Source organism: Notechis scutatus, chromosome 1, assembly GCF_049901735.1.
Source record: "Notechis scutatus isolate UNSWTSFEM ecotype Mainland chromosome 1, rNotScu1.2, whole genome shotgun sequence".
NCBI lineage: Eukaryota > Metazoa > Chordata > Lepidosauria > Squamata > Elapidae > Notechis > Notechis scutatus.
Window position 1 is genome coordinate 89004284 of NC_142009.1, and position 27787 is coordinate 89032070.

At 36.8% G+C, this 27787-nt stretch overlaps 2 protein-coding genes across 2 annotated transcripts; one reads left to right on the plus strand and one right to left on the minus strand.

Annotated features, from left to right (window-relative positions):
• Positions 1-103: 103 nt before the first annotated feature.
• Positions 104-12265, minus strand: PEX3 (peroxisomal biogenesis factor 3). The gene is made up of 12 exons (XM_026666201.2): positions 12066-12265; positions 10450-10581; positions 9699-9780; positions 8062-8105; positions 5423-5547; positions 4386-4452; positions 4236-4290; positions 3994-4159; positions 3587-3657; positions 2658-2780; positions 1719-1815; positions 104-1190 (listed from the first exon to the last, which is right to left on the minus strand). Exons 1-12 carry the CDS (start codon positions 12136-12138, stop codon positions 1107-1109), a joined length of 1119 nt encoding a protein of 372 aa, XP_026521986.1. The 5' UTR covers positions 12139-12265; the 3' UTR covers positions 104-1106.
• Positions 12266-12351: 86 nt separating this feature from the next.
• Positions 12352-27212, plus strand: ADAT2 (adenosine deaminase tRNA specific 2). Its single transcript, XM_026666203.2, has 6 exons — positions 12352-12456; positions 16263-16367; positions 20584-20734; positions 22191-22297; positions 25849-25921; positions 26012-27212. Exons 1-6 carry the CDS (start codon positions 12385-12387, stop codon positions 26050-26052), a joined length of 549 nt encoding a protein of 182 aa, XP_026521988.1. The 5' UTR covers positions 12352-12384; the 3' UTR covers positions 26053-27212.
• Positions 27213-27787: the final 575 nt, after the last annotated feature.

Genomic DNA, 27787 nt, shown 5'->3' on the forward strand with positions numbered 1-27787 from the left:
GCTTTGCAACTATCTTATGTTTTACTCTATATTCAAAGAACTGGGGATAAGATCTGAACAATCAATTCCTAATTCCATAAACAATACTGATCAGGACAGCATATAATCTGTCAAAATAGTTTATTGTGATTCAGATATTTTGTAGGGCTCCAAGTAAATACAAATTAAAAATATTTACAAAATGAATGTATACAGCAATAGCCATTTATAAACAGTGTAAACATAATTTTTGCTAGAAACAATACATTTCAACTCCAAACTCATACAGCAAGCTCAACACTGCACTTTTCAGATACCAGATGATCTTTAGCATATAGTAGTAGTCAGTAGTCCCAGTTCGAAGAACCTAAACCTTTAAAGCCAACTTGTTGCTGCTGGGTTGCTTATCTGCTCCCCCAAGTCAACTTAAGAAAAACATTTCGGTGGTTAAAAAAGAGAAAAGCATAATTACTCATCTACCACCAGAAATATAATAGGAATATATGATGATCTTTTGATCAAAGCCCCTTTTATTCAGTTGTAGTGCAAGAATTGTATGGTGGTTTTGTGCCAAGAAAAACTTCAACTAAAAGCCATTCTCACTTACCGATGGAGAAAAATGGTATCAGGTACACCAGAACTGGCTTTGATTATTTTTGTTCCATCTGCCCGCTGTCATGTTGTTTTTCTGATAGCAACTGATAAGTTGCTGAATTGGAGAGGGACTGCAGAAATATTTATTACTCCAGCCTAAAAAAATGACTGGACTTAAGTTTTTCCATCATGGTTTTTTGGTTGTCTGTGCAATTATAAAAACTGCCATTAATCTTCAGAAACCATCAGCTGACACAGTGTTTATTGCACTGCTGTTATTTTTGTAAACAAGTTATTCAAAATTGACTGCCTCAATGCAAAGGCTTACAGCACTAAGATTTTTTAAATATTAATAATTACTTTACTCAGCTTTAGGAATTCCAATATAAAAATTTTGGAAATGAATTTTTTAAAATGTTTGCTTTACAAGGATAGTCATTCTACTGCACTTTGTTAATGAGTTTCATTATCAAAATGAATAGTCACAATAACTAAATACTAAATAGTATCTTCTGTACATATTGAACAATAGTTTACTTCTCTAGTTGTTGTGGGGTACTGAAGGCTTCATATACATTAGCAGCAAAGTCTTTCACTTGTTCCATCATTAATAAGTCCTAAAAAGAATATTCAGATCAGTTTTTGCTCTGTTTTATTATGGCATATCATTTTTACCATGATATCAAGAACAGAAATCGAACCTTTGCAGTATTAGCATATCTACACTAACGCAGCACAATCAAAATTAAAATACTTATAATGAAATAGAAGAGATGTAAAACATTTAGCAAGGGGTGGGAATATAAAGGAAGCCTAAAGACTTTTTTTCTGTATCAAAAAGATTAGGCTTTCCTCCTTTATTGCTGTCTAGTCATGAGAATAAAGAGTAGGCCGATAAAATGTCTCACTTTAATTATGAATATCCTAATCTCATGATTTGAGGTAATATTCCCTATTCCTGTTATTTTAATTTTGTTTTAAAACTCATTGGAATTTAGATTTAGCAAGAATGATATATAATTTTAAAATAGACTAATAGACACTTACCTAAGAATAAATCTTACCAAACTAAGTCAGACTTATTTTCAAGCAGGTTTGAGTAGACTTGTTTTCAAACACTTTAAAACAAATAAAGGTTTTCTTACCTGAACAAAATGGCTAGGTGTTTCACTGCAAACTGAGTGGATCTGTCCATTTATTATTGGGATTATCTTGGCTAGAGGAAGGCTGGCACTGGAAAGACTAGGATAGGGGAAAAAAAATACAGAAAAAGTTTTGTCTGCTTAATTACGTTTGCAATATACTGATATCACAGCCACCATAAAACTGTAAATATTGAATATCGACAGCAAGAACATATGCAATATAAACTCCCTATACAATGCAACAGTGATAAGCAGGTGGGAATTCAAATAGATCGATCCCAACACATTTACACACTCAGCATTTCTCAATCTCTCTGTGAGCTGAGTATACGCATCACAGTTTTTTGTTGGCTGCCAAGCATATTAGCTGACTGCAGTATCCCAATTTAAGAATTATCAGAAGCAGATTCTACTAAAATGTTCAAACAAGAAAAGACACATTCCATATTAACACCACCCCTGCTTAAAAGTTTTTTGGCAATGGAAACAGGCAAGAGCTACCATTTATATGTGATTCTTCCTAGACTGGAACAGAAAAAGTTGCTGATTTTTCTACATTTTACTTAAATTCTACCTAAATTGACAACTTGCGATAAAAACAAAATGAGAGACATTAACTAGAAAATACTCTAACTTATAAGGATTGTAAACCATGTAATAGGATAATTCAGTTCGAAGTAGTCATGTTTGTTCAACCAATCTATGCCTCTTCCCTGCTCTGCACACAATAAAAACACTTTTATTAGAACTATAGTGGAAGTTGTCATGATGGACATCTTCCATGCATCTATTTTAAATAACTTTTTCTTTCAGAGGGTTTGCAAGGGTGTTTTTCTTGAAATACCACTGTGAAATTGCCATTCAACTTTTAGTGGATAGAAAAAAACCCACTATTCTCTAAACAGCTGGGAGCATTTGTAATATTAAAATCAGTTTTACCTGTTCAGAGAGCCAGTATGGCATATGTCCAGTTCAGTAGGTCTGAAGAATTCTGCCATGTTATCCAGTAATCGACTGAATCCTCTATTTAAGCAACTGGTCAAAACTCTATTAAAATCTGGGCTGGAATGAAGAAAATATTCCCTGGTATTATTCATAATTCTTGGGAAAAAAACTAAAGTTGTATCATGCTGCCTTTTCATGCACAAACTGAACTTTTCAATCACAGTTCCCAAAACCATAAGCTATACAACATAGGCTGTACATGTTCTAGGGAATTATAGATGTTACATACAGGAGGACAGAAGTTCCATTTCACCCTCCTACATCACATATAAAGGAAATAAACTCAACATCATAGTTCAAAATGATTACTTGCCAGTAAACTCATATGGAAACATCCACTTCATTTATCAGCACAAAATGCTAATTAAGGCAATTGTTTCACTTTTCATATCAAAGCTGCCAACAACTATATGCATTTCTCCTCAGTTTTACTGTATGAATCCGTTTGCTTCTCACTCAGACAATAAACAAGTTGTTTCAGTACCCAAATTGCAGGCCATTTGGTTACAATAATAATTATGGTTTGGTCCAGCAACATCCACAAGAACTTGCATTTTGGATCATGTGTGCAATTTTTCAATGAATTTAGAAAAAGGTCTGCAATGCTAATGATGTAAATCTGATCTCCATCCATACCCCTTGTCTGTGATGATAATGATTTACTCAACACAGAAGTGGAAATTAAGGTTTCTGAGGGCATGAAGGAGATGTACGGCACAAAGGCTATTGGAGTCTTAGAATTATTGTCTGTTATTTGTATAAGTTGATCTATTAACATTTCCATTTTTTTCTTGTTTAAATGTCATAAGATGTTGATGTTTAGCATTAACTCAGGTTCAAGTCCTCAAACTTTGGCTACTTACCTTTCTAACATATCTCTTGTTTCATTAAGTAACTTAATGGTAGCAACATCTTTTTCTGTAAGCTCATTAGCCTAGAAAGAGAGAGAATAAAGGCAACCTGAATGTTTTCACAATTAGTGTAACTGACTTTATCTTGAATTCAACCATGATTGTTGTGACCCTACTCAAGAACTGCACTGGAGTAGAGTTTACTGTCTATACACTATGTTGACAAAGACATTGTGACAAATGAGGAAATCATTGCACACTGGAATTTTCTTTGCCCATCCTAATTTGGAAAAGCTGAAGCCAAATAAAAGATGTTAGATTCAAAGTAAGTTCCAATTCTACAGAAAACATACAGAATCAACCCCCAATTGTAGTTCAGAGTCAGACCAATTCTCCGCTGTTAATAACTTGCAAAATACCTGGAAAGCTAAAGGATTCTCTTCATCCGGCATCATGTAATGACATAGCTGAGAGTGTGGTACAGTTTCTTCAGATGCAGAATCTTCAGGATGTTCAATTACCTTTCTAATTTCTCTTAGCTTCTGTTCCAGTTGCAAAAGGGAAAGGGCATGCTTGAGAGAAACACTGCAATGAGAAGAGTTAAACTTACTAGCGTGCATTCAAACCAAGTAGTTTAGATTTTTAAAAGACCCTATTATACCTCTCAAATACATTCTGCACAGTCTTCTTAATCACGCTTATTAATTCAGTCAAGCCTATGGCAGAAGAGGAAGAACGATTGAAGATCAATTCCTACTTGTTCAAACGTCATAATATAATTTTAGGTAAAAATGTTTTATAGAGAACTTACCATCTCCTAGGAGGTGTTGAATACTTGATAAATATTGTTGTTGAACTTCTGGGGGAGCTAAAAGTGTCTGCAAGAAGAAAGATATTATGTATCATTTCTTCTACCTAAAGAACACTGTCCTGCATATCTTGCAGTAAATCAGAACACAGACTTCTTCACCTCTTCAGTAGCTGCTAAAATTGCTAAGATATTGTACTTCTTAAAGGACTCTGTCATCTTTTAAAGTAGAATAGAACAATTCATTCCCCCTCCCTGCCCCCGTTAAAAGCTACATGAAAGCTATCTTGGAAGCACAGCTGCAGCAAAGGCAGGCAAATCCATAGCCTTCCTGGGGTTCTTGTAGCCACTGAACGCCCAAGATTATGCTGCCAAAATTTGGTAGCAAACTGAAGAACGACACATTTTTTTTTACAAATAAAATTGATGTATTAAACCTCCAATGAGAACCAGATTTGTGTAATGGTTTAAAGGCATCAGGCTAAAAATCAGGAAATGGCAAATTCCAGTCCTGCATAAGGCAGCTGAATGACTTTGAGCCAGTCGCTCTCTCTTAGTCCTAGGAAAAAAACAATGGCAAACCACTTCTCAAAATGTTACCAGAAAACAAATGCCTCAAAGACACACAAAAGACCTATCCTCTGATAAGTTTCTTTTATTTTACAATATATCTTGATTTCTCCACCTCCCTAACTCCCAGTCCAAATGATGAAAAAGATGAAAATTGTAGTCACATCTCTTTATTGGTGCCATGGCATCACAACCAAATCCTCTGCAGTCCTTCTGAAAAACTGTTTAAGAAAAGGGTGATTGGTGCCAGGTTACAATATAGTCTTTTGAAAGTATTTTAAGATCGGTATCCCATGCTTTTTGGTCGTCATTCCATTTTAGAAAATTAAATCTCTCATAAATATTTTCAGCATGGGTCTGTTTCAATGAGACTTAAGCAAGCATAAAAATATACTGATGTATTCAAAGTATGATTTCCTTTCTGAGTTTTCAACCAAGATATTTTATCTATTTGAAAACAATCTACTTACAGTGCCATTTTTGCAAACTGCTGCATTGTCTAAGTAAATGTATCCACCAATAATATTTAATTGGACTCGGAGAAGAACTACAAGCATGCATGTGCTGTATACTGCTACAATACTTCTTGTAAAACCTTTAATAAAACAAAAAAATGACTATGAAATACTGAACTGATCTTTAAAAAATAATATATTTCATCAATAAAATCATATAGTAATGGTACTTTTTGGAGACTTATACATCTACAAATTATTTGGGGGGCAAATTTCAATTTTATTTATTTTTCTAAAAATCTCTTTAAAAGAATAGCACAATTCAAAACTCAACCTAATCAAAGTACTAGATTTAGCTAAATAAAAGCTATTATATCCATGGATTTACTGAAGCAAAGGGCTTAAAGATTTTACTTAAAATGCAAAAAATGGAAGAAACAAAGAAAACACAATTCCCAAAAGGACTGCAAAAGGGAAAATTTCAGAATGTTTATTCTATGTAACATTATTCTTACTATTATGACATGTTCAAATTACCGGTAACTATGACAACCATAAATTTTACTATTGCAATACATCATTTTGAACTGAAGTAAATATAACATCATCACGTGCATGTGTTAAGGAGACTCCTGGTGAAATTGCTTCTATTGGATAGTAGCTGATGCAACAAAACTTTTTAAACATCACAATCAGATGTACAATATAAGTTAAAGGAAAAAGATTTAGGGTGTGAAATAATAACTGAATCTGATGACTTCTTGAGACTGAAGATATATATGTGTGGCCAAGCAGGAGATACAGGTAGCAAAGATGACACCAAAGAGGAAGCATCGTGAAGCACGTGCTGAAAAATCTTGCTGAAGGCAAAAGTCAAGCGGAAAATCACCCAAAAGCCTAGCACAAAGAAAGGCCAAGTCACTACAGTATAAGTTCTTCCAGTAATTTTGGATGAAAGGCACACTGGCCACTAGAATCACAGTGAGGACAAAGCAACTCCAAGGTTGGCTACAGCTTCTAACATAATACACAGAGGGTGTGGCAGCTGGAGTTCATGTCACCATCCTGGGAATGGTGATGAAATAACTTAAGCTAAGCAGGTTTTCCAATGAAGGCATAAGACAAAAACATGGCAAGAGTGTTTCTGAGCAAGCAGCTATATTAAATAATAATACTACTACATAACACTCCAGACTTAAAATTGTTGACAAGAAAGACAAAAAGTGTGGATGTTGCAGTACCTGGAAACAGCAGAACAGAAGGAGAAAGAACTGGAGAAAATCACAAAATACAAACACCTGCAAATACAAGTAGAACGACTGTGGCAAAAGAAAGCAAAGATACTACCAATAGTAAGAGGCACTTTGGGTGCAATCCCAAAACACCTGGTGCACCACTGTACACCATCAGCACTGATAAATTTACCATAAGTCGATTGCAAAAGACAAGTTTACTTGGAACAGGGTACATCTTGGGACGATAGCTCTAACACCAAACAACACCTGCTTATTCCAAGTCTTTGGAAAGGACTATTTTCTATTCAGCCAAACGACCATCCCAACTGCTCTTGACAATAGTGTGAAGAAAGAGCTTGAAGGGACACAGAATTAAAACTTCAATTGTGCTTTGTGTTGGTGAACTGAGATTGCTACTTAATTTTAAATGGTGCTATGTGGTAAATGCTGAGGTAGTGGGAGATAGGTTGTTTTTTTAAAAACATGACATTACAAACAGGTTTAAAATTAGAGAAAATAAAATAAGGTGGAAAGTAACAACACATCTAAGGGTAGAAATCACTTATCCAGGAGAGATATGGGAATTCAAAATTAATTGTTGTGGTCCACCAGCAGCCTGCGGAGATGGCAGCAGAGTAAGACAGTGGGGAGGAACATGGGCCAGTCCGGGAATCTGGGAAGGACTCGGACTAGAGTCTGGGAAGGATTCGGACGAGGGTCCTGCGTCTGATACAGAGATGGGGCCAGGGACATCTGGGAGTTATGTGCTGACTCCAGAGCCTCCAGAATCTGACAGCAGTGAGGCAGAGGAACAATGGGAGCCTGTTCCCAGTGTGCGCGTGCACAGAGCTGCCAGAAGGCAAGAACAGTTAAGACAAAAGGGGCGACTCGGGAGTAACGCTTGGAGGTGATTGGCCTCTCCCATAAGACATAAAGGAGGAGCAAAGGGACAGGACCCTTTGCAGGAAGCAACGTTGTTAGCTTTGTTCAGATTAAACCTTGAAGCTCTGTGTGGACTTTGTCTTTTTACAGTTAATTTGGCACTTTAATTGTTGGCAGCAATTCAAAGGACAGAAAGGTGGGTGCTTATCTCAAGAGACTGTTTGGGACTCATTACAGGCTGGGAATGAGCATAATTCCCAGCGTTGAAATAAAAAGAAAATTGTTTGGACTAAGCGTGTGATTAATTACGGTCTCAGGAAGCCTTGGTCAGAACATTAATTCAACATTTCCACTTAACAAACAGTAAGGTTTACTTTTGAGTAAATGTGTTTTCTTCATGACAAATCATAATGTTCATTGGAATAGTGCTTGAAGCACAGTAGCCAGAAAGTGTAATACTGAAGAAAGAAAAGTTTCATTCTATGTATACCTAAAGAGGCTCAATGGATCACAAGCACAATGGTTCATTTGACTTACTTATAATCTTCAATTCTTCCCATATTTCTAATTTATTGGCTGGCCTACAGAAAGAATAAACACATTTATAATTAATTGAAGAGCTCCATTTCAGTCCACTTCAAACAAAAAAAAAATCAAGCATAAAAATATGATGAAGGAGAAAATAAATGCTGGGATTTTGGAAAGTGATACTGTAATAAAGAGAATGTTTGCAAAGCACAGGAGCTTATGCAATGATGCCATTCAGTTGAGAGACGCTGTTCCATCAACAGAATGGATTCTTAATCCTACCCATTCTTCTGTGCACATTGGAAAGGAACAGAAGTTCAACTGCATAAGCACGATTGCTCATATAGCACTGGAATAAATCTGTATTTGTGATGCTGAAAAAAATACAAATGTGTAGCCCTAGGTTGCCTTGGTAATAAATATTTCAGAAGACATGTTAAAAAAAAAGTAATTTAACCAGAACGCAGAATCATCTAGGAGTTTCGTGCAATAGCATGAAAAAAAGGATTCAGACACTTTAATGGCAACGTTTTCCTCCCTTAAAGTCAATTCATATAGTACACGATAAGCTATTTAAATCTTACATGACTTTGGCAAGAAAACACTTTAACCAGTTTCTCCAAAAATAAGACCTACTCCAAAATAAGCCCTAGTTAAGGTCGTCAGTGGGGGGACGTGGTCAGTACCAGAGGTGGCAGGGGTTGATGGTGTTTGGCAGCAGCCTCAGCTTGCATATCACCGGTGAGTTGATTACCTGTCCAAGTAGCAAGTGGGGGGTGGGGGTGGCATGAGATCCAGACATGCCACATGGGACGTAGGAGAGCAAAGAGTTGGTGGGCCAGAGCGGGCAAGTGGCTGCAGGATGCTCACCTTTGCACAGCGGTATTGGCAGCAGATGGAGGCAGAGGCGTGGGGGAGAAGGCAAGCGATCCTGATGCGCTGCGCAGCTGCAGGAAAGCTGAGAGACACAAAGACAAGCCTCCCATAGCCACCCCCCCACTCTGCCCCACCGTCTCTTGGCTTGCCTGCTCTGTTGTGGCCATGAACAAGAATAAGAAGTGGGCTGGTGGCCACACTGGGTCCTGCTGGATGGGGCTGCTGGAGCTGCTGCAACAAGATACAGGTGTTGGGGCATGATGGTCTGGCTGTGGGGCCCTGAGGTAAGCTGGCGCAGGGCATATGGGGCACTTCCACCCCCTTGCCTTGCTACAGCAGCACTGGCATGCCATGCGGTTTGCCCCGTTGCAGCCACTAGCAAGCAGAAGTGGGCCTCTCATACATGGGAAAAAAATAAGACATCCCTGAAAGCAAGCCCTAGTGCTTATTTTGGAGCCCCCCAAAATATCAGTCCCAGTCCTATTTTCAGGGAAACATGGGTAGAGTGTTTTGTTACAGAATACAAATCGTTTGTGCATGCTAACATTATGTACATACATACTACTAAAACCTAAAGGACAGGCATTCAAAACAAACTATTTATTTTTATTTTATTTATTTTGTCAAGCGATTATAAGATAACAGGCATAAGTATAAACATAGTTATGAATACATGAAATGGATACATGCAAGAAAAATAAAAAGAAACAATAGGACAGGGACAGTAGGCACGTTGGTGCACTTATCATCTCTTGACAGTTTATGCTTACTTGTTTTTCAGCAGGGAAGTGAGACTCTCAGAATTCAGCTGATACATCAAAGTGTCTCTTAATGTTGGAAGCATTGATAGTACTAAAAAGCAGATGATAAGAATTATTAGAAGGTATGGAGCATCATTAACAAAGTAAAAATAATAACTTGATTATAACAGTGAGGATGTTACTGTAAAACTGGATGTAAAGATCTCTATAACATAACATTGGTAGAAATATTTAAGGCTTATTTAAAATAACCTTTAGAAAACTGTAAATGTAAGGATCACTGACAGCCCATCAGTTTCAAAAGGAATCTGCTATGTGAGATTACACACTACTGATTAAAAAAAAAGAGCCCTCCTGAAAATGCAGAACTAGACATACGACTTTCTGAATCCTATTTATTATACTAACCTGTCCGTATTGGTATGACTAACAGTACCGATTTAGTTCAAACATAGTACCAAACTACTGTTAAGACTAATCATATTTTGCCTCCGCTCAGTTATGATTTATAGTCAATTAACAATTTAGAAATAGAAAAAAATAGCTTATAAATCTGTTTGTATTTATGGTAGTTATGTTTTGATGAGCTGCCCAAGTTAGCAAACATTGTTCTAAACATTATTTAATCTGCAGCAATTGTTTCATTAAAGAAACAAGAGTTAGATGTTAAAACAAGTACTGAAAAAAAGGGAATTTGACAGACAGTGAGCTTCAGACTTTGATTTCTTTGACAAACAAAATAGCTACAGTACTACCTTACCTGTCATATTGCAAGTCCTCTGGTTACTTTCAAAATGATACTGCCTTCTTGCTTGTGCTATATATTCTGCTGCTTCTCTTTCTTGAATTTCTTTCATTTTTTTCTGACCATATTTTCCGAGTACATAAACCCCTACAAAAGACATACATACATACATATCACACTACATTCTCTGAAATACCAAGCTACTGACAATTTGGGATATGGTTGATCAGCTCAAGAATAATATACATCGAGAGAAGCATTAAAGAAAGAACTGCATTTGGCAAGACCATGGAGTGAAGCTTCTGTATTTAGGAAAAAAAAGTTACTTTCTCAAGTGGGTGACAAGATACACTTGAAACAAGAAAGTATTGTACAAGTCTGTTCATGTAATTGTAAATGAAGAGGGAGGTTGATCCAGAACATGTGAACCAATTAAAGAACCTGTCTGAACTTGAATCTCTTTCATCAGTAGGCTCTACATCTCCATTGGGGGAACTTTTCAGGCAAGATAAATTCTTAACTAAGCATTTCTTAATCAAGCACTCTTCTGTTGTACAATGTATCAGTTTCCATTTCATTATTTATTTATACTAAGCTGGCAACTTGGTTTCTTTTAATTACAATTTCCCATTCAATGAAATATATTTATGAATTCAGAATCTTCTAGTGAGAGGAGATTTTAAACTCAGTTGCAAAAGCAACTACTACCATTAACAGTGCTTCAAGACAGGTTTTGAAACATTGCTTTCACCCAGGCCCAGCAAACGTGACTAGCTCTCTCATCCTTTCTTTCGTTGTCCTATTTGTACAAGGCCCCATAAATCTGCCACTTATTTTCCAGAGCCAAATGATCAACAAGAAGTTATTTCTTCTTCTTTTACTAAAGATAATGCTCTGGGAATTACAGCTAAATTTACTTGGTTTGTAACTCTTATCTAAAAAGGGGGAAACATTCAAGCCAAAACTGGCAAATATGAGCTCAGGTAAGCATATGCTTGAATCTTCTGTTCATTATTGCTTGAGTTTATTTTAACTTGGTTTGCTGTAACAAATGATATATAAATGAATTCACCATAGTATATTTATTTAGATATCAATGTTAAAAAGGAAGAAATATCAAGATATGTACAACAAGGAGCAAGAAAGACAGTCTTGAAAAGAGGGAAGTGGGGGTCAGTAGGAGGAAACTCTTACCATATCGACCCCTGGAGCAAGAGGATGGGATTTTTAGCCAACATAGGTGAACATACCAAGAACGAAGAAGAAAATGGGTAAATTAACCAGGAGTTAAGGTGGCAATCCTTATGCACCCTTTGCTTAGGAGAAAGCCCACTCGGCATAGTGGGCTGACTTCTGGATAAAACGAAGCTAAACTTCAGATAACAGATAATCAGAGTTGGAAGGGACCTTGTAGGTCATCTAGTCCAACCCCCCCCCCCACCCGCGCCCAAGCGGGAGACCCTACACACTTAAAAAGGGGCGAGCAGAAAACGTCCTGCAGATTTTAGGTGGGGGGCGGACGCGCAGGGGGCGCTCGGGATCAGGTAGGGCTGCTTGTTAACAGCTGTTTCTGGACAGCAGAGCAAGCGAAGGCCCGGAAAATGCCCGGAGTGGAGTGGGGAGAAACTCACCGCCTAGGAAAGCGCCCAAGAAGAAGCATTTCTTTTTGTGACGCTTCAAGAAGCCCCACACGGCCAGCAGCATCGCGGCGGCGGCGGCGGCAGATGAGGATTCTCAGTAAAGCCGCCGCTCCGCCCACCCGTCCCCCGCGCGCCGCAGGAAGCTCCGCCGGCTTCGTTCGGCCCACATCCTCCTCGCAATTCGAGTCTCCCAACCCCTCCACCTCACCGGCAGCTTGGCCGCGGTTCGCCCTTCATTTCGTTCCCCCTCGGATCTGTTTGCCCTTTACTTTCCGTTCCGTAAGCGGCGGCGACGCTTTCCTCTACAGAGATGGAAGCGGCGGAGAGGTGGCGGGCGAGCGCGGGGGAAACTGAGGCCTGGATGGACAAAGCTGTAGATATGGTGAGGGCTCGCTCGCAGAGAAGCAACCGAAGGGGTTATGAGCGGAGAGGTCGTCCCGCAAGCAAAAGAAAGAAAGGAAACAGAGGGTTGCGAGCTTTTCGGAGTTGGGAGATACTGGAAGAAAACGCGTTTACTGGGCGACATCCACCCGTGAATGGTTTGGGAGTTATCTTTTGTGCTATCCCTCTCTCTCTCTCGGTCAGATGTCTCTTCCGATCATCTTAAATAAGGTTTCCAGGGGATTTAAAATGAGAAGTCCTTGGTGCTCTCTGAATTTGGTTATATTCTTGCAGACATTACTATAGAGATTCTCAGTCATCCAGGCTTTTTTTCAGGAGTCAACTGGACTTTCTTGTTTTTTTTCTTTGAAGACTTCTTGTCTTCGCTTTTTGTCCAAGAAGCTTCTTCAGCTCTGACAGGATGGTGGGGAATAGAAGGATTTATATTCCTTGCAGACAACTAGACAAACAAATCCTTCTATTCCCTACCATCCAGTCAGAGCTGAAGAAGCTTCTTGGATGAGAAGTGAAGCATCTTCAAAGAAAAACAAAAAGAAAGAAAGTGCAGTTGCCTCCTGAGAAAAAGCACCTTTGGGACAACCATGACCTGAATGACTGAGAATCTCTGTAGATTTTTAGTTATCCAATTTGGGATGAACATCCTTTGAATGGTGTAGGAGTATGAATGGATTACCAGAGAAAAAAATTAAAGACGATAGGAACCAGGTGACCTGAGGACACAGACAAACCTCCAAATGCTTCAACAACTCTCTAAAACCCGGGGGGGTCCGCTCGAAGGCGAGCAGGGCGGGTTAAGCAGGACCGATCCGAGCGCGAACTGTATTATAAACCTGATGTGTCGCCAATCCGCCAAAATATTTCTTGCCCTGATTCCCCTGGCCAACAGATTTCTATACGGCCAGATTTCGACTGGGAAATACGACACTGTGACGACACGCGTTTGACACCCCTCTCTAAAAGGAGCAAATTACCATCTGTCTGCAAGGAATGTGAATTCTTCCATTCCCCACAATCCAGTCAGAGCTGAAGAAGCTTCTTGGATGAGAAGTAAAACGTCTTCAAAGAAAAAACAAGAAAGTCCAGTTGCCTCCTGAAAAAAATTGCAGACATTTCATTACTCAAACTAGGTAACATCACAGTGCTTGATGATCATTATCCAGATTAGGTAACAACATCATGACTAGTACTGATGATGTTTCCTAGTTTGGGTAATAGCAATAGCACTTAGACTTATATACCACTTCACAGTGCTTTACAGCCCTCTCTTAAGAGGTTTACAGAGTCAACATATTTATTGCCCCCAACAACCTGGGTCCTCATTTTACTGACCTTGGAAGGATGGAAGGGTGAGTCAACCTTGAGTCAGTGAGATTCAAACTGCCAAACTTATGGGCAGCCAGCAGTCAGCCTGCAGTACTGCATGCTAACCACTACACCACCATGGCTCTTGATAGACATAACATGGTGGCATATGGCAAGAAAACAAGCTCAGAGAGCACTGAGGACCCCTCATCTATCAAATATTATTGTATTTATAAACCAATTTCCCTAGCATCACCTTAGACAGAACGGCAGGAATCTAACCTGAAGAATTATTTGGAAGTGCAGTTCCAACTGTCATAGCTATATTAATAAGGAAAAGCTAATGGCAGACATTGTTGCTTAGAAACTCAAGCATCCAAGGTTTGGCATGGAGATGATAAGAACTTGATCCCTGAATTTGAGAGAGAGAGATTTTTACTTTTGCAAAAGAGGCTTCTTCATCCACTCAAAAATATGAATCACCAAATAATAGGCCTGACAAGGAATAATGGATGGAAACTGAACAAGGAGATTTAACCTGGAAATAAGGAGAAACCTTTGGACAGAACAATCAACCAATGGAACAGCTTGCCCTCAGAAGTTGTGGGAGCGCCATCAGTTGAGACTTTCAAGGAGAGATTGGATTGCCATTTGTCAGAAATGGTGTAGGGTCTCCTCCCACTTGGGCGGGGAGTTGGACTAGGTGATCTACAAGGTCCCTTCCAACTCTGATTATCTGTTATCTGTTAATTCAGGCAAAACAAAAAGCATTTATTATGGAGGGGGGGTGTCAAATCTTTAAATGAGGTACAGAAACAAATGATACATTTACAGTATTTGTAATATATCAGAAAGCAAGTAATCAGACATTGATTATAGGTGAGAATTGAGCAATAGAAAAAAACCTTGATTCTAGGTTTATGTTCAACAAGTGGGAAATTCATGGATTGCATCACTTTCTTTTCCAGACAGGTTTTGCCTCTTTTTTAAAACTTAAAAGTGTATTCAAGGACTTACAGAATATTCCCTCCTATTGTTTAGTTACCAAAAGGCTAGGTTTTGCAAGTAAAAGAAAAAAATATTTTGGCTAAAAGAAAAACATAGTTTCCTGAACTTTAACAGGAGGCATGGTTGCTATGTTAAAATGCTAACATCACCTTTATTAACAAGCTAACCATGAAGCCTAAAATTCTAGATTGACAAAATGAGTAGAAATATATTTGAGAGGGCTTTGAGTGAATATTCATGTGATGAATAGGATCCTACCCTGGAAAGATGACCCTGCCTCCAAATTACCAGCCCTCGGTTCCTTATTAATATGTGTTGCCCAAAGATAGCGTTAACCTTAGCAATTGAACCTCACCTTCAATAGTCTAACAAACAAGCTTTGTTCTGGAAGAAGGAACTGTTTATCTTTCCTGAGAACTTTTATCCATATGTCTACTTTTGCCCTCTATTACAGTATTTTATTTATTTAATTATATTTTTATCCCACTTTTATTGTTTTTATAAATAACTTGGGGTGAAAATATCCAACATACCTTCCTCCTCCTATTTTCCCCACAACCTGTAAGGTGGATTGAGCTGAGAAAGAGTGACTGGCCCAAAATCACATAGTTGGTTTTCATGGCTAAAGTGGGACTAGAACTCACAATCTCCCAGTTTCTCGCCTGGTGCCTTAACCACTAGATTAAACATATTATATGAGTAGCATTTGCTTTGACTGATTAAACAAAGGCATTGTAAATGAAAATGTAATTGAACCAGAGTAAGTTATTGATTCAGGTATAGCTCAGCCAATAAATCACAGTTGTGTGTGGCGTTTTTCTTGCTGTGTACTAATTTCGGTTTGTTTTTCTTTTGAGAATGGGGAGGGGGGCAGAAGTCAGTGCCAACATATATGTCCTTTATTTTGCTATGTATGTTCCATTCAGTGAGAAATGTTGGTTTCTTATGAGCATTGTTGTATATTATTGTTCTTGTATTAGGAAAAATAGTTGCATAGATAGATCTCATTTATGGCTGATAAGAGAGATTGGAGAGGAAAGGATTATAAGAGAATAAACAAGCACACAGTGAGAATACACATCAAAAGGTAGCACTGGCTGTTTTTTTTCCAATGCATTCCTTTTGATGTGTTTTTCCATTGTGTGCCTACTTGCTTGCTTTTAATCTTTTCCTCTACAATTAATGTAAATACAAAAATCAATTCCCTTATTAATTATCCTTGCACCTGAGTGAGCATTCCGAAGTGCTGGGGAGTGGGAAAAAGAAAATCTGAAGTTAAGTCATAAGCACAGTCATAGTCATATGATTTTCCACTTAGTGTCTTGTGTCACTTATTGACCCAAGTTTCCGGTCCCAGACTACTTGTAATGGAGTAAATGCAGCTGGATGCATTGTGCTTCTGAACTTGCAATCTGTGATAAATATGACACCACATCCTTCTTAACAGTGCTGTTGCTAATTACTTTGTATCGATAGGCTAAAGATGCGCTTGAGAATGGTGAAGTACCTGTTGGTTGCCTCATGGTCTACAATAATGAGATTGTGGGGAAAGGAAGGAATGAAGTTAACGAAACAAAAAATGTAAGTGATTTAGAGTATCCTATCCTTTGTACAACATATATAAATAGAAAGATCCTCACAAAATTCTGGCAAACTACAGTTTTCTTGGCAAGAGATCTAGCTTGCCATTGCTTTCATCATAGGTCTGAGAGAGTTCTTTCTTTCTTTCTTTCTTTCTTTCTTTCTTTCTTTCTTTCTTTCTTTCTTTCTTTCTTTCTTTCTTTCTTTCTTTCTTTCTTTCTCTTCCTTTCTCTCCCCCTTCTCTCTCTCATGTTTCCCTCTCTTTTCCCTTTGTCTCATTCTTTTCCTCCAGCTCTCATTTCTCTCTCCCTCTCCCTCATTTGTTTCTCTCTCATTTGTTTCTCTCTTTTCCCTCTCTCTCATTCTCTCCCTCCATCATTTTCTCATTTGTCTCTCTTTCTCTCTCTTATCTCTTTCTCATGTGTGCATAACGGAATACCCTTCTGAGCCATTACTGGGTTATTAATCTACAAAGAATGGGAAGAGATCAAGTATAACAATAAGAACAATTGCCAAATCTGACTTGAATACATGTTTGTTATGATGATGAACTATAACCCTACTCCTTGAGAAGTCTTCAGCATAGTTAGAGATGATGAAAACTTGGTCCCCATGGCAATTCATTCAAAATAGTGAACTCTATCTAATTGATTTTATGAGGGGAGAATTTTAACAGTTCTTAATAAGAACTGAGAGCATTTTAAGTCAGGAATTCTGCCAGCTCTCAGGCAGTGATTGTAGTTGCACCCTAGAGTGTTTTATAGCATTTATGGCACCTGCTAAGCATAATCTCTTGAAAGACTTCACATTAAAATTAATTTGTAAGATGGTATTATAACAATAGATTATAGCTAAATGCATTCTATTTGCTTCACATTTGCTATCAATCACATATCTTCAGTTCCTTTTTTTAAGTAGCATACTTTCATATACACTTTCATATCCAAGAATTAATTAAGCCATTGTTTTCAATTTGTACTTACAAATTTATGGTACAAAGCATATCATGAAATATATAAGCTATATAAAAAACAGTAAGAGTACAACCTTAAATATTTAGATTGTACATATTTTGCTAAACAGAAAACATTTCTTATTTTGTAACTGTATGTTTTATTAAAACATTTAGATTGGTTTTACAAATCACCCTTCTTAGAAAGTGATACACTGACCAAGTGATGCAATTTTGGGTAAATGTTCTATGGGCAATATTTTGAACTGTCTTTTGGATTAGTTGGAAACTACAGGAAATTCAGAATGGAGCAACGGGATTACTGAATAAACAAAAACAGAGATCATATCCTGCTAGTTTGAAACAAGGTATACTATTAGTTAATACCAGGCACATTTCATAACGGTGGTTGGTTTAAACACCCCTTTTCCTGAATTCCTTCAGGGCTCCCTTCACCTGCTTGAATCCACCCAAATACTGCAATTATTTTCAAAACTTCTTTTCCAAAGATTCTTCCTGCCACAGGAGGTAAAGGTACAGGAAGTTCTAGATTTTACTGATGATTTTTATTCTTGCTCTGTTTTTTATTTTGTTGATATGACTGCAGTTTATAAACTGCTTTGAGAGTCTTGTCAATCTCAAATGAAGCTGTGTGTTGGTGCATGCGTACCTGCCCCGCGCACAAAACCACCCCCTCTTCCCCACCCAACCCCTGTGCTGGGCTGCCAACCTGGAAAGGTTAGGGAGCGCTGATGTAGATTATACAGTATTGCAAAGAAATGAAAGTAGATGCATTTAAAGACTTTGGTGCCAAATGCTGCCATAATTGGGAAAAAAACCAGGTGATGTAATCCATGAACCTGCATAAAGCTCATGAGAGCATTTCCTATGCTGTCTGTTTGCTTTTTATGACTAGTAGATCAATCTTTTTCTTTACATTAATTGTTGGAAAGCTTAAATAGAAAATACAAAGTTAATCCCTGACAGATAGAGAAAATTTTTTGCTTGTAGCCAATCCTGTTTTTTATCAAACAGCTGTTTTTCTCCTGTTCTCTTTGTCCTTACCTGTTTCAGACATTGAGAAGGAAAAGAAAGTAAAGCAGAGACACAGCTCCATGCCTTTGTTTTTTTGGGGGGAGGTGGGGATGATCTTCATTGTTTTGATACTGAATTTCTGTGGCTATTGCAGGTGTTTTTTTTTGTTGTTGTTGTTCTGTTCTGGGATTGGCTTTTGGAATCGCTCCAGTAAAATAAAAACAGAAGGCACTGTATAAAATAACATCAGTGTAGTGAAATAAGATCTCACCTATATTGGTTGACATTGACCTTCTCTTCCTTACAATGGAAATTTTTAGAATCCGTTATAAAAAAGAATTGCAACCATTTGCAACTCTTAGATTTGTGTAGATGCTTTACACAAATATAAATATTGTACCCCATTCTACTAGGACTTTTGTTGTTAGTAGATAGTATGAAGATTCTTATATGACAGCCATGAGGATTTATCACTTAGAGTGACAGGCTAGGATTAGGAAAGCAAAAACTGAAGTCTACTCTCATCCACCAAAGTTTCCTGAATTACCTGGCCAGTTGTTCTCTTTCAGCCCAAGAGCCAGCATGGTATACTTTTGAAGACATTGGATCGACACTATCATTTGCCCTCAGCCATGGAGGCTTCCTGGGTGATTTGGAAGCAATTATTGTCTCTCAGCTCACAAGGCTGTTGTGAGAAAGAACTGGAGGAGAGGATGCTGTGAACATTATCTTGAGCTTTTGATGAAAAAACAGGATATAAGCAGGGGTGGGTTTTTACTGGTTCTGTCCACCTCTGTAGAACGGGTAGCTCTGAAGAGCAACAGACATAGAACCGGTTCTATGTCTGCTGATGTTTTTGCCCACCTGCCCACCCGGGCTCTTACCTGACCTTTATTTCCTGATTTTTTCAACTTCAACTGCCGTGCGAGTCACAGCTGCAGTTAAAAAAGCAGGAAAAAGGGGCTTTTTTCAAAGGCTGCTTCTCTGCACGCAGCATGCTGATGACGATTTACAGGCGCACGCCGGCAGCCTGCAGGGAAGCACATCGTAAATCACTGAACCTCGTAAATCACCGAACTGGTAGTTAACCTTGTCGGATCCCACCCCTGGCTATAAGCCTAGCTAATAAATAAATAAATTGTGACAAATTTCCAACAAGGGTCAGTCTCATGTTTGTTATTTTGTTTTATTTCGCTTATAAAGAAAATTCTAAAAGACATTGAGTTAAAATCTTGCCCTTGTCTTTTGGTACAATACAACAAGCATCCTCAGGCATAAGAAAATATTTCACTCCATGCTTCAGTGAATTGTTTTAATTGCCTTAATCCAAACAGAATCTGGACTACCTCAAGCAAATTAGTGTTCAGGTTTTGCAAACTATGGAAAGCATGGAGAATACAATGCTTAGCAGAGCTAAGGAAAACTAACCTTTCTCAATCAGTGGCCATACTGTCTTGTAATTCTGAAAATGCTCATCTCCATACATTAGAGAGCAGTAGATTGAGGAAACCTGTCCTAGGTCATTAGTTCCTGTAATTCTATTAAAAACAAGAGTTATTTTTCCTTACATGTGTGTTCAGAGGTGCTATTCAGCCGGTTCGGACCAGTTCTGGTGTACCGGTAGTGGAAATTTTGAGTAGTTTGGAGAACTGGCAAATACCACTTCTGGCTGCCCTGCCCACCTGCCCCCACCGCTTTGTGTCCTATATTTTAGCTCAGCTGATTCACGCCGCAGAGCGGATTGCCGTACCTCAGCTGAGCCAAAAAAAACAGCTCATCTCACCAGCACTGACTCTGGGAGTGGGCTTTGAGTGCTGCGCGCTCTCATAGAACCAGTAGGAAGCAATTTGAATCCCACCACTGTGTGTGTTGTATTTATTTTATTAAATGTGTTTGCCACGTAACTTATCACAGTGTAACTGTGGACGGCTTATAGTGTTAAAAAGGATAACACTACACAAAGCATGTATATAACAAGAATAAAGTGCTATATAAATTATTAACTCAACTAAAGGTTGGGAAGGGTGGGAGTAGGATGAGCAGGAGTGTTTGGATCTGTTATTAATCTATCCATCACCTCCAATGTGACACTTCCCTATTGGAGCACCAGGCCAATTGGCAAAGCCAGGTTTTTGAAGCTTTTACCAAAGGTCAGGATACTTTATATGCAAAGTAACCCATTTTATGTGGCACCAGTTCTAATTTTTTTTGTTTGTTTTATTCCCATAGGCTACTCGCCATGCAGAAATGGTAGCAATTGATCAGGTCTTAGATTGGTGTCAACAGCACAAGAAGCAACCTGAGGAAGTTTTTACACACACAGTATTATATGTCACAGTTGAGCCCTGTATTATGTGTGCAGCTGCACTTCGAATGATGAGTATCCTTCTCCAAATGTTGGCCACTTAATCCTTAATTTTGTTTCCCACCTTGAGGAACCATGGAAAGAAGGTCCTGTATGCTATTGTTCTTCAATTGGATATTCAGAGTCATACAAATTCTGAATTATTACTAGCAAATGTTGGTATGGATAGGATAGAAAAGTAGGTTGACATTCAGGGACAAGTCCACATCAGCCAGGGCAAGGGCTTGTGTGGTATATGAAATTTTGGAAATTTCCTATGACAGGAATATGCTAATTTAAGCTTCTTTTCTTTAAAACATTTTGTTAAATTTCTGGTTCTGGCTGATGGGATATAGGAAAGAAATTCATCAATATTTCTGTCCTTAATTTATGCATGGGAGATATCTTTTGTCCGAGTAGGGGGAAATGAGAAATATTTTATCTTGAGAAGTTATCACTTTTGTTATAAGATATCTAAGGAAAGAATGAATATATTTATTGTAAATGAAAGGAGATTATTATTACTACATTGCTTTTTGCTTTTAATGTTGTATTTTGGGGTAGTTGGGAATTGGGGCAGTACTGTGTACAAATGTAAATAATAATGATGATGATGATGATGATAATAATAATAATAATAATAATAATAATAATAATAATAATAATAATAATAATAATTTTTAAAAAAATGGAATACCAAAAAAATAAAATAATTCAATTTTGGCAAGATCTATGGGAAACTCACAAAGATTATAATAAAAATGCTGGATGGATAAAAGAACTTGAAAATGGATTTAGTAAAAATCAAATGGAAGAATTACTGTAATAACAGCATAAATGATTAAAAACCACATGAAAACAATTAATTAAAAATTGATGAGAAAATTTAATTGAAACAGTTGTTGAAAATGAGCAAGTTAAAATATTGTGGGAATTCCAAATGCAAATTGATAAAAGTCTTGGCTGATAACACACCAGATTTAACTGTGGTTGAAAAGAAGGAAATGTGGAAAATTGATATGGCAATACTAGGAGATAGTAGAATAGAAGACAAAGACCTGGAGATTACAAGAGTATTGAGAACTGAAAATCAAAGATAAAAGATTATGGTATAAACCTGCTGTGGTGATCTCAGTGGTTATTGGCATATCAAAAAAATATTGGACCGCATTTAGAAAATCTCTGCATTGTCAACATTTCCATCTGTCAATCACAAAAAAAAACCCCAGATTGGATCTGAACATACACTATGCCAATATGGTCCAATATCCTAGGTCCTTGGGAAGAACTCAGTGTGTAAGAAGGCCAATACCCAGCTAAAAAACTGGCAGCTGTGATTCCACATTGTTGTATTGATTATGGTGGTGGTGAAAAACTGGCATATCAAAATAGCTGGACTGCAAATTTAACAGGATTGTTACTATTTGTATATTATATACTATCTGTGTAGGATTTCTTATCTAACCTAGTTAATGCCTTGATTGATCTGCATAAATCCCATTGGTTGTATATGGTTGCCAAAATGAACGGTTTGGAGGCTGTGGCTCAGTTCTGGATATCTCTTCTGCTACCTTAACAGATACAGGAGAACCATTTCAAGTGAGTACTTTATTATGGTGGCTTTCTATATGTTCATAAGAATGTGATATATCAAAGTGATGTAGCAATGAAGACCTTGCTCTAATCTAGAAAGCCAAATCAACGTTTTGGAAGACAGTGTGTACAAATTATTTTAGGACTTAAGCCACCCATTTTAAAAAATTGAAATGATTGACTGGAATGCTATTCTCTAATATGGAACCCTTTGTATGTTCTTTTGCATTCTGTCGTTCAGTGGGATATTTTTCATAGTTTAATAAGAAAAATAAGACTTTGGAGTAACTGCTGATAATCAAGGTAGATTCAGTGAATGCACCTAACTATATAATACCAGGGATATTAAGTCTGGAAGTAGAAAATAGAAGGATTTTTTGTATAACAATTAATTCTTTGTTTAAATATCAAATAGAAAAAGAAAAATTATTTGTTTATTTATGCTTAGATAAATAAAATTGCAATTGTAGAAATAAAATTAGATTTTAAAAAAGAATCAACATATAAATGTTTTCTGATATTTCACCTAATGATTACATTTTGGCTGGGTGCTGTATTGCGAGCAGAAATATTTGCATTTTAAAAATCTTCAAACATTATGGAAAGCAGTTCTTCATTTAACTATATGTTTTTTAAATTTCTTGTTCACTGAAAATATCTTGTTTTATATAAGTGTATGTGGTTACATATTTCAAGAAATGAATATTATCTGAGGATAATCTGTGGATATTGTGTCATTAAGAGAGAAAACAAACTGATGAAAACAAGTTTTGGGCAGAAACACTCTGTGGACTTACTAACCAACAATCCATGATTATCTTTTCACATTTCTTTTAAAGTCATATTTCTGAGATTTCTTTAACCCCAGTTTCATAGTTTCAAGTGTAGTTTCATAAATTTGAGATTATTATTTTTTTTGAAAATTTTATTTGGGTTTTCACAACAAAAAAACATAATACAAATAAAGCAACTTTTTTTGAAAATAGCATGGTCCCGGGTTACACTTCTTCATACAGACACAAACTCAATTTCATGCTCACTTTTATGTTCTATTCCATATCTTATTACTGTTTTACATTTTTTACAAAGTTTTTCTCCTCTCTTAATTTTCTCAATTTTATTTTAATTATCTCATCTCAATTCAAATCATTATATTTATACTTTTGTCTGTCCTGTTTCAATTTCATATTTTCTTTTCTCATTAAACAAATTTTCTCCTGTAGTTACTAATTGGAGTATGACACCTTTATATCTTTTAATTTTATCCATTCAGCTCTTATTTAAGCTTCAGTATATACCTTGAGGTTGTAACATTCAAGATAATACATAACTTCCAATCGAATTCTGCTTGGTACATTCTTAAAATACACATTATATTCTTAAAAAGTTATTATAAATATATGTAATTAAAACACTCATTCCATTCCAATTCAGTTCTATCATTAATATTCACGAAAATCTTAACAACTTTAACATTTCTTTTCAATTAAATATTATACTTCCTTGGGAACACTTATAAGCTTTCCGTAATTAATTCCCCCCCCTATTTCTCTTCCCTTATATTTTATAAAACATTAAATAATTAAAATGTTCCCATCCTTTCCTAATTCAATTCTCTCATTTGTTTTATTTCCTTTATTTATTAACAAACATTTCACTAGATTACAATAACTATTTTATCCATCATTTTAATCATACATTGTTTCATATTTTCTAAAATTATTTCTAATATAACAATACTATCTTATGTACCTTTGCAGAATCCCTTTTTCAATTAAATTTTCACCCAATATCTCTAAATAGGCCCTGTTTCTCCATATCTTGTTTCTGTCCTTTATAACTTCTTTTCCTTTCCTTCTTCCCTCTCTTCTTCTCCCTCCCCCTTTTACCCCCTTGTCTCTCTACTTCTAATTCTCTCTTCTGTATTCCCCTCTTCTGTTGCTTTCTAATATTATACTTATTTTTCAAACTATTCTTCCTTTTCTTGGTTGTTTTTTCAAATCTTAAACTTTTCATTATCTTTGCCCCCTTTCCTTTTTTCCCCCACATAAAATTACTTGTTCATTAAAGATGGCTTCTTCTTTGTCCCAATCTTCTTGTTCTGCAGGCATTTCTTGTTGTTTCTCATAGTTCCAGATTTCCATTTCTAAGAATTGAAATACGAAGCCAAAAGAACCTCTCCTTCTTGTGCATCTTCTTTGTACTTTTAAGTTCCATTTTCAGTTCTTCTAAAAGTAGTGCCATTTTAAACACTTTTAAACAACCACCCAATTGATTTTAGTCATTCAAATGCAATAACCAAAAATCCAGAGATCACCAAATAATCCAAATACTCCCAAGCTGTTTCTTCATGCTTCTTTTTTCACTTTCTCTTCCTGGGGTTCTACTATTTTGTTGCCAAATTTCAGTTAAAATGTATCTTTTAGAAGTCTTGTTGAGGTTTTACTGTAAATTCCTTTTAATTACAGGCAGTCTTCTCCCTTTTTTCCAGATCCTGCCCTTTTATTCTTTTTCTCTCCTTTCCTGCTTTTAAGAGCTTTTAAGTATCCAGAAATCTTTATTATCCCTTTGACATTTTATTTTCAGCTTAAATGCCTATTGATGTCAAAGTGGATTTTTTTTTTAAATTTCTTATTTAAATCTCTTAGCTGTCAGCATAGGGAAAGGGAGAGAAGAAGAAAAAACAAATCCTTTCCCTTTTCTCTCTCCTTCGCTGCTTCAAAGTCTTCTTTGGGAACAATGTTACTTTTTTTTTAGTTTAAATTCCAGGGTACCTTAGTTGTTGCTTTTGCAGTTTAATTCGGTCAACCAAAACTTTCTCTTCTTATCTTCCTCCTGCACATTCTTTTCTGGTTAAGTTCTTCTTTGAGGTGGCCATTTCTGACCACCGCTGCAACCGCCTTCGGGAAAGGGAGTAAGGCCAGCTGAGGAGGAGAGATGCGGCTCTCCTCAACCCTGCTGGCAGTCTCCCCCCTCTTCACCACCTCTACGGGGTGGCTTAGCCCCGAAACCAGCCGGCTCAGGGCACTCCAGCGGTGAGCACAGACGCGGTTTCGGTCTGTCCGTGAAGAGGCTCAAACCGGAAGTGCATAAATTTGAGAATTGTTGAGCTACAACATTTAAGTTGGTTTGAAAGAAGCAAATGCACTTCACTTATACGTCCACTTAAATAATTTTATTTCCAGTCATAGCTATCTGAAAAGACTCCTTTAAGAATTTGTGCCAGTCAAATGAAGAGGGGGGGAGAAAGAGTGTAAAAATCTCCCCCACGTCCCTCTAAATTGCCATGAAACGTTCTGCTGAAAAAAAATCCTCTTCTGATCACATTTTTTTGTTCTGTGCTACCTTCTTGTGCTAATCAAAAGTCACACATGCATCCCTCTGCCTTTAAAAGTTACCTAGTAAACAACGTTTAAAAGGTGCTAGTCTTATTCTAACACTCCAGCATAGCAACAACAGAAGCTATGTTACTCCCACTTAAAGTTAATGAAGACTTAACTGGAAAATTCTAGCTTCACTTAAGATGCATTTTTGAGCAATGTGTTTAATTTCTTTAGTGCATAGCTGGTTATCGATCCGAGGAAGCTGTGGAGATGCTGAAAACCTTCTACAGACAAGAGAATCCAAATGGTAAAAACCTCATATCAGCATTTTAATCCGTGTAGACATTTATAGATTTGAATATTAGTGACCTCAGGGTTTTTTTTTCCTTTTTGGCAGCACCAAAATCAAAAGTTCGGAAAAAGGAATTCAGTAAATGAGAGGCTGTTGTAAAGTTACCCAGTCTAGAAGAAGAATAAATCCTTGAATGATCTTTGCAATGCTGACCTTTACTGGACTAAATTATTTAGCTCCAGAAGATGGAAAATGACAAATCTGTCCCTTTTCAATATGTGGTTGAATGTAATATGCTAGTTATGATAAATTAACAAATACAGTTGTGGGTCAAAATATCTAGTTTGTTTTCCCCTGAGTGCTAAACTGGACAGGTATTATTGAAAGAACAATTTCAGCTAAGGCTGAACTCCTACAACTATTGATTTTGAACTCGATCAGATGTTCAACTAATTAGGATAATTCATGCTTTGCCAGTACAGATTTGTGCTTACTTCTACTGTCTTGTAAATTATTTGGATAAGAACTCTGTATAAAACTCTGTCATCTTCCAGTTCACTAAATTATACATGCTGAATCAGGCTTCCCAGGTCACTTGCTACATTGGAATTTCTCTTGGGAACTAGTCTGATTTTAGGACTTTATTAAGCTATAATACAGTCCAGGCATTTAGTCATTTTATTCTAGTTGACTCTATTCTAGTGCTAACAGAGGCTTTCTTGCCATTTCCCTATGTGTGATATATTCAGCTGGAAATACCGAAGATAAGAAGGGGACCTTCTTTTTTTTTTAAAAAAAAGTTTATCTATATTTCTATTGCCAGAACTCTTCCTTTGGGATCTGTAAATACTAAATTTGCCTTTAACTCTTCTTTAATGTAAACTGCTATTCCATTCTTTTTTTCATTATCTGCAGAAGCCGTAAACACTGTCCCTAATTTGGGGCAACCTAAATATTTTTCATCTGTTTTTAAAATGTGTGTTTCCTGTAAACAAATAATATCTGCATTTTGTTTTATCAACTTTGCCAGAATCCTTTGTCTTTTTGTCTTTTAGTTTAAGCCATTTATGTTAATGGATAAGAGTTTCACCTCTTTTTCCATAGTTCTAATGATATCTAACTAATTATAATAACTAATTATATCTATTGGTGGTAATTTATGCCCCTAATGCCAATCAAAAAGAATTCTATAAAGCTCTATATGCTAAAATCATTGATCTGGAAAGGAAAAATATTTGTGTTATAGGGGATTTTAACATTGTAGCAGATTATCAAAAAGATTATAATGGGGGGAATAAGAAGGGAAGGGAAAAAAAGAAAAGAGAACTACCTAAAATTTGTGTAGAAATGATTAAAGAATTAAATTTAGTAGACGTATAGAGAAAATTAAACCCAGATAAGAGACAATTTACCTTCTATTCAAATCTCCACTAGTCATGGTCACGCATTGATATGGCATGGATGAGTGGAGATTTAGTAGAAGAAGTGACAGAAGTAGAAATTATACCCAACTCTTGGGCAGACCACAACCCTCTTAGAATCAATTGAAAAGGTAAGAAAAAATCAAGAAGTTGGACTTTAGATTCTCAATTATTAGAGGATGAGGATTTTATAAAGAAACTTAAGGAAGAACTAACTTTTTATTTTAAAGAAAATAATAATCTAGACACAACTATCCAAAATTTATGGGACACCATGAAAGCCGTCATAGAGGGAAATATAATATCTTACACTGCACAAAAAAATAAAAGAAAAACATGCTCAACAAAACAATTTATATCAAACAATCAAGAAACTAGAATCCGAATTACAGGACGCCCCACAAAATGTTAAATGACAAGAACAATTGATTCTCTATAAACATAAACTCAACTTAGTTGA